Source organism: Idiotropiscis lumnitzeri, chromosome 3 (assembly GCF_059441095.1).
Source record: "Idiotropiscis lumnitzeri isolate Australia: NSW breed Sydney's pygmy pipehorse chromosome 3, RoL_Ilum_1.0, whole genome shotgun sequence".
NCBI lineage: Eukaryota > Metazoa > Chordata > Actinopteri > Syngnathiformes > Syngnathidae > Idiotropiscis > Idiotropiscis lumnitzeri.
This window is the reverse complement of record NC_142393.1, coordinates 11,399,371-11,407,320: the sequence shown is the minus strand read 5'-3', so window position 1 is coordinate 11,407,320 and position 7,950 is coordinate 11,399,371. Positions and strand designations below refer to the sequence as shown.

General features: G+C 41.6%; 1 protein-coding gene across 5 annotated transcripts in view; it reads left to right on the top strand.

Moving 5' to 3' along the window:
- Positions 1-752: 752 nt before the first annotated feature.
- The window catches only part of syt6a (synaptotagmin VIa), a 77,249-nt gene continuing 70,051 nt past the window's right edge, over positions 753-7,950 (top strand). For 3 of the 5 annotated variants that reach the window (XM_088290219.1, XM_088290217.1, XM_088290218.1), the window contains exon 1: positions 754-1,000. In XM_088290219.1, the coding sequence (XP_088146345.1) occupies positions 844-1,000 (157 nt within the window). In that variant the 5' untranslated portion in view covers positions 754-843. Of the gene's footprint in view, positions 1,001-7,950 lie in introns of all 5 variants that reach the window. The other 2 variants (XM_088290216.1, XM_088290220.1) reach the window with 2 other exon arrangements.

The window sequence follows — 7,950 nt, the reverse complement described above, 5'->3', positions numbered from 1 at the left end:
TAGATTTTTTTTTGTACTTGACTTCCTCATTGACAATGCAACAGATGTGAAGATGCCAGATTTTCCCCATCAATGGCCATATTCAAGAGAAATTGCTTGATGTTCACTGCTCCAAGAATGATTCGTAGCACGTTTGTGCCAGCCTAAAAAACAAAAGCTTTGAGTTCCTGTGTAGGGTTTGCATGTTCTCCCTGTGTCTGCGTGGGGTTTCTCCGGGTACTCCGGTTTCCTCCCACATTCTAAAAACATGGTAGGTTAATCGAATGCTCTAAAATTGTCCCTATAGGTGTGGTTGTGAGTGTGAATGGTCTTTGGGTGCCCTGCGATTGGCTGGTAACCAATTTGGGTTGTACTCCAGCATGCCCGTAACCCTTGTGAGGAAAAGCATTTTAGATGATGGATAGACGGATAATCTGAAAAAACACATACTGGTCATCTTTTTTAACCCTAAATTCATTGTCACTTCTTTTTTTACACGTCAATTTGTAAAATTAGCAAAAAGCACGGGAACTCATTGTTTTAATTGCATTTTTTTTTTCATTCGAGTGTTGCATATAACTGACAGTATAAATTCAAGCATATTTCAGTCTACATTTTTTTTAAGTAAAGGAGTTTAATCACTTGTTCAGCTTTTAGCAGTCTTGAGTTTTGTACCACTACTTAGTGTGAGTACTTTAAACACTCCTGCTTGAAAATAAACAAACACAGACGTACACCAGTTGCATTCTCCATGGTAGACAACTGTGTGCGCGTGTGCGCTTGAATGCTCTCTCTCGCGCGCGCGCACGCGTCGGTGCCCTCCGATGAGCGCACTCCACGGCTGACGATGCAGCTGGGAGCAGCATGAGTTCGGAGCGAGCGGAGTATGACATGTTGTGTCAGAGGGCTGTGACCCTTATTGTCGACCTCTGTCTGCACAACAGCACGCTGTTGGAGCAGGACACGTGCCAGGACTTCCTCTTCCTGTTGTCCGGCCACGGCGCCAAGCACACGAATCAAGGTAAGGAGCAACAACTTCCTGATGATTTTTGCGCGCGCGTGTGTGTTGTGCGTGCGTGTGTGTGTGTGTGAGGGAGACCGTTGGATTTCCACCTTTTTCTCAGCATGCTATCGTATATTAAGTAGTGACTCTTTCACTGCCTTCGTTTTTTGTGCGGTGTCAGTGAAAACAGTTGAGTGGTTCCCTACTTTGCTAAGCAAAGAAATGTTGTTCAGTCTTGAACTTGTCACTTAAGTTTGTATTGAGTTACTTGGTCAGCAGTCAAGAGAACTTGGGCTCGAATTGCTTTTGCGTGTTCTCTTCATGCTCCTGTTGGTTTCATTTCTTTTCTTTCTCTTCCAAAACATCTATGGTACATGTCAAAGTAAGATGGGATGTGATGCAGCTCACCTGTGACCATAATGAGGACACGCACTATAAAGAATGACATTGAATGCCACCACGGTGCTGCTGTACCCATAAACGTGTGGAACTAATTAAATGTCATTGTTAATATTCGGAATATCCTCTAGAGTTGAACTCAAGACCTTCAATTTACTCAGTTTGTAAACAATTTGGGAAAATAACAGAAACTAGTTGCTCGATGGTTAAATTGTGGACAAATTTTTTTTTTTAACAGTATTGACAATGTTTGAAGCAATGTTTGAAGTCAATTTATGGACAACAGCTAACAATAAAACATTCCAACTAGTGATAACATGCTTGCTGACACTGGGGTCTTCGGGCTTTGTTGTTACTTTACATAACTATGTTTTGTTTATTCATTTTCTTCTCTTCTGACATTCCTCTCTGAACACGGACCGCTCATTCCTTTGGAAAAAGTGTCGCCATGAGTGCACAAAAGCAAACCGCGGCAATAGTTTGTCCCTTGATGCTTGCTGAAAGTTGGCCTCTTGAGGTACGCTGAGGCCTCATGTGACGACTGACTTCAGAAACCTATTTTTCCCGAAAATCATGGTCTGATTTACAATCCTTATATTTATCATTCAGTTGATCGGATCTTTTCTAAACTGCTGAGATAAAAGCGGCAACAGCATAATGAAATAGCTCAATTAGTAATATAGAGGTTCCGTGTGGACAGGACAACAGTTTAACCGCTATTCCAACGCATATGCTTATTCAGATTAAAATAACAAGACATTCAAAAACAGTTGAAGGGGAAGTCAACTCAATAAAATTATTTTGCAATATGCTCAATGTGCTTTCACTTGTCGAAACACGGCATTTCGATGAAGATTGCATTTGTGGAATAAGAGTTAAGCAGCAAAATCCATCAATTTTTAGCCATCTCAACGGGCGGCCATTTTGTCACTTTTGTCAACTGAAAATGACGTTACAGCTCAGGTTACAACCAATCACAACCTACCTGTTGTCTGAAGCTGAGCCATGATTGGTCGTTATCTGAGCCCTGAGCAATTGTGATGTCATTTTCAGTTGATGAAAGTGACAAAATGGCCGCTCTCTGAGCTGTACAAAAAAGGATAGCTTTAACTGCTCAATTCACTTTCCGCAAAGGCAATATTAACTGACTAGTTGGGCTGCATAGAACATATTCTTGTTAAGAATTTATTGGGGATGACTTCCCCTTTAAGTACTATATCAGATAAATACCGTTAAACTACCAAAATGTAGCTGTAACTGTAGTAATATTCATTTAACACCTTTCATGGTGCTGCTCGTCTGATGTCCAAAAGTGCAACAGATTTTACCTTTGTTGTCAGGATGTGAAATCCGAAAATGAATTGCTGTCAGCAGGTGCGAACCAAGATGCTTTACTGCTTTGGTGGGCTGCCTTTTCGATGCTGGCACACGCCTCGCAGTTCTTGGTTGTCTACGCTGTCACCTTGTATCATTCTCAGCACGGGGGGCTTTATCGTTCGTCGCGGGCGTCCACTAAACCAGGCTGCTATCTCACGTGATGTCTTCATCTGATGTAAACCATTTCTGCCACATGGATCTTCGAGACGAAATAATTGTGGTGATGTTGAGGTATAGTTTTTTGAGCTGGCAGTAGACGCCGCCTCGTATATATTTTCCATATGCACTGCGAACAGATTGTCCCACTTGGGCCTACTCTGCAGTGAACATTCTTATGAAGATGGTCAAGTTTAATATTTTGGAAGTTTCAAATCATGTTGTGTCGTGTGTGCGGTCGTAGCATCACAGTACTGTCTGTGTGCACACATTCAGGCAACACAAAATTTGAGCACTTTCATCAAAGACAGCAACTGCCTAATTTACTGCCTGTGTCTGAAATATTACTTTGCTGTTCATGGTTAAAAGCTGAGTGAAGTATAATGCAGGATATTTGCAGCTTGGTATGGCTGTGAGTAGATTCACATTTCTCGAGCCAAATTTAACTGGTAACTGTCGTTTGTGTTGCCAAATTATAATTGTCATATGACCCATTTTTTACAAATAATTTTGTTCACTTCTTGGTGTCATATACTACAGATTAGGGCTGCACAATATTGGAAAAAAATTACATTGCGATTTTTGGGGCGGCTGCGATGTACATTGCGATATTGAAACTAGAAAAGTTTTCACCAGATGACTCAAATAGCTCTGTTTGCGAAGACTTTGCTTTGTTCATTATACAGCTCTGGGATGGCCACTTGAGAGAAATACGTGCGCCACGGCATTTTATACCTTTTGTCCAGCGTGCAGATTTTTTATACCCCTCTTTCGTCACGGCGTAGAGTTGACTAATTAGCGGGGGGTGGGCAAGACAGTCTGTGTAGTCTCTACAATGTAGAGCAAAGTGCAGGGTGCTGCTTTTATGAATCAAACCAACAGTTTCTGTGTTCTTAAAAAAAAGAAAAGATAGCAACATTGCACGTCCAACGATGTGACTGTTGAGCATGCGCACATCTCAATCGCGATGTTCAAACGGCATATCGTGCAGGCCTACTATAGATTAGCATGTACTCCTATGTACTTCTTGTATCATAGTTTTATTGTTCAATTTTTCTTATAAATATTGGGACAATACTGTACAATAAAATGAGTAACCCTCGAATCCGCTCCTCTTTACAAAGTTACCTCGACCAAGAGAAGTCTCAAAAATGCTTCTATTTAACTTTGTGGAGGTCTTTGATGGAGATGTCTGTGCTGTAGTCACTCCCTATTATTACAGTTCCCATTCTTCATCGTGGTTGAGCTTGATCCTTCTGACTTGCTGAAGGCCAATGTGGCCCAACGCACATCTTCATCTCATTTGGCGATGTGTCACGTGGTCGGGAGCTGCCGATTAGTCTCATTACTGCGGGGCCTGAAGCCCACTTGAATGTCAAACCTCATTTGGCTCATCAGGCCCTCTAAAGCATTGAAATCTTTCTTCTTTGCTTCATGTTCACATTTTTGACATAGATTCATGTTGAATTGTCACGACCGGTCCAGTCTAGTCCAGTTGTGTCCAGTTCACTTTGATCAGTTCTCTTCACATTTTGATCAGCGATGTCATCATGAGGTACCAAAGTGGTCTGATCTTGTCATTGTCTTCAGTCTAAAAAAAAAAAAAAAAAAAAATCGTAGTTGAACATCTTAAAAGGGGGAACTCAAAGGAGGATTGACTTTTTTATTATTTGTATGCAAATAGATCGATTGAGTGCCTGACCACCCATGTAGTGTGAACGACAACAAAAGGAATTTTTTTTTATCTATTTCTGTCAATGTGTTTGTGAGCAAAATGTGCAGAATTTTGCAAATTATGTCCTTGCTATGGCAAATCAAGTCCACCACGAATCACATTCTAACTGTATGCATGAATGGCGTTTTCTTTCTTTTGGTATGTTCGTAGACACGCACGGTTAGAAACGGCTGTTTGCGCCATTGTGGGAGTGAACACAGCCGATTTGCTTTCAATAGAAGCGGCTTCTCTCATTTCCTTTAAATTCACTGCAGGAGTGTCGCGCCATTTACAAGGTGGACGCATAAATGGGCTCGCTGGGGTCCATTCAGTCTCAGACACGTGCAAAGTACCCAGTAAGTTAATAAGAAGCTACAAGAAGATTGTCACTTGCAGATAATGTAAGTAGGCACTTGGAGACCCACTCCTGATTGTGTGTCTGTGTGCTAACCACCGCCTCCCCCCACAGTAGCTGTATTTATGCCTATGATATTATTGAATATGATATAAATAATAATTTCTTCAATACTTTGATCCACCGCACACGTCCGCACAGGTCTTAATCTGTCTGCCTGCACCTCGATGAACTCCAACAAACTTGTTCCAGCACCTGCACCACAGCTTAGACCTGCTTTTAGCTGCTGGAAAGATTAGTCGACTTGTTCTGCCCCCACATTTTCTGGTGCTCTACTGTCTGCCAAACACGATAAAGCTCGTATCTCACTGAGTGGCGAAGGCTTTCACTTGTTAGTGAAGCTCAGTGAGATACCGGCTTAAAGGAGGATGTGCCAATTTTTATGCTGTGTGCAATTGTTCTGCCTACGAACCCTGAGTTTCACCTCCCAAGATTTTCCGGAGACGATAAATGGTTGAACTAGCCAGAGTTGGCGTCGCGCAACGGCATTCATTTGGAGTATTGACGTGGAGGTGTGGCCATCTCCTCCTCTGGAGGGAGCCTCAGAATCCTTACAAGCATCCAAAACCGACTGATTGAGTTATTGCTGGGAACTGTTTGAAATTGTGAAAAAAATGCATCTCCTTTATAGTGCGTGGCTATTGGTTCATTTTATATTGCCAAATGGTCTTCTCATCAGAGTATGATGCGTTTGCCTGACTTCTGTGCTGGAGGCATGGGTTCGATTCTCACTTTGTGATGCGGTGAATGTTAGTGGTTGTTTGCCTCTATATGTGCCCTGTGAGTGACTGGCGACCAGTCAAGGGTGTCGACCGCCTTTTGCCTCGAGTCAGTTGGGATAGGCGTCTTCCATTTATATAGACACCCACTTTGAGTATCACAGCTAACCTCTTCCTCAAGTTGCTCATTTGGGTTTAATTGACTACAATAAAATGACTAATTGGAGAATCTGAAACTTAGCACTCCCCCGTTCCCTTTTTTTCCTGTGTGGCTGACCTGCCCACACCCACCTTCTGCTGCTGGCAAAAGCTAATCAACTGCCAATCTGTAATATTTATATTTTCACAAGAGAGCATCTGAAGTCTACAAATCCTTAAATCAAACCCGTGGAGCTCCTGAATCAGTGGGCGAAAAGGGTGGCACACACACACACACACACACTCATTCTCATTTGTAATTCCGCTTCCATTATCAGCCGTGTGGACTTGAATTGAGCGGTCTTATTTTTGATCACATATATCCCCCCAAGCAAAGTAATTACCATTTATTTATTTATTTTTAAAAGCCATCAGAAATGCAGAGATGCAGCTTTATAATAAAAATGATGAGAATAAGAACGCTGACGCATACATGGCCTTTCAACTTAACAATAACTCAAGGGAGCTCTATATAATTTACATATACAGATCTGGTAAGAAATTTAGTCCACTGCAAAATCATCACTTTCTTTGAATTAACACAAATAAATTGAACATAAATTGTTTTATTCTATAATGTATTGACAGCATAAGTTGTAAATGTCAAATTTCCGTTGCAGTTATATGCAAATGAGAAGGCAAAAATTATGGTGAACTGCATGCCCCGGGGAAATAATTTAGGTTGTGCCGAGAGGTAATGGAGGTCACACAAAATAATCACGGTTTGCAGCCAATTAGGACATTTTCTGTCATGGGTGTACTCACTCTTGTTGCTATTATGACGCTGTGCGTTGATTACATTTCTTCACTGTTGTCCCATGAAAAGGTAATAAAATAGTGCTCAAGGGTTTGGGTGATATGCTGCGAGCATTTTGGGTGGTTAAGAATGACAACGTTGGCATCAGAATTCTGGACATCTTGGAACTTGTCCAGGACCTTGCTCGTCACTCTTTACAGGAAGTGTGGAAAGAGTCCAGGCAAGCAGTGATTAAAGCATAGAGCAGGTGTGGGAAAACTATGGCCCGTGGGCCACATGCGGCCCGTTAAAAATTTTAATCCAGCCCGCCGAACTTGAGAAATATTAAATGAATAAACGGTGTTAATGTTTTATTTTCTAAATACTGTGAGTTTTTCAAAGACATATATATTGCTGTAATGATTTTGCTCACTTTCATTTCAAATTAAATGTATTTTTTTTTTCTCCAATGAGGTGAGGTTACCGAAACACTCCATCCATCGGCTCCTGGTCCGGCCCCTCTGTTAAATTTTAGAGCCCATTGTGGCCCGCCGATCAAAAAGTTTGCCCACCTCTGGCATAGAGGCACTGAGTGATGGCCGGAGTTTGGAAATATTTTAAAGGGGAAAGAAGGCTGATTTGGGAATGCATTTGATCAATAGGTGGGGTATTGTTGTCATAGCCTCATTCAAGACATGACATGCTCCTTGACACTCATATGCGATTGCATCATTCACAGATGCTCAAAATTGGAGCCATATCAGTCGTAGAGGTCAGGCGGCTCTTTTGGGACCCGAAAGTAAGATAATTTCTCTCCAAATGAATCAGCTTCAAACAGTGGTTTGAATATCAACGAAGCGCTTGTGTGAACGGCATGACAAATTTTGATCTGTTGATCTCTCTTTGAACACCTTTTGGTTTCTTTCATGGTCGTCTTTAACATTGAGACGTGACCGGGATGTCCTAAAGGTGCAAATTTTACGTTATCTCCTTCGTGAACTCTCAAGGATAGGATCAGTGGCTATGAATAACTATGCCATACCAAGCGCTGAGAAAAAAATCTTCACTCTTGACTGCACATACAGTATCTCAAGAGTGTATACCCGTCACATTATTGTAATTTATTTTTAGTCCTTTTTAGGCCCTATAAGGGCTAAAAAGCATTTCCCTCCTCTGTACCCATGTTATACGGATACAGTCGTTGCTCAACAGGTCAGGAACCAAAAAACAATCGTAAATTAAACCAAATATGTC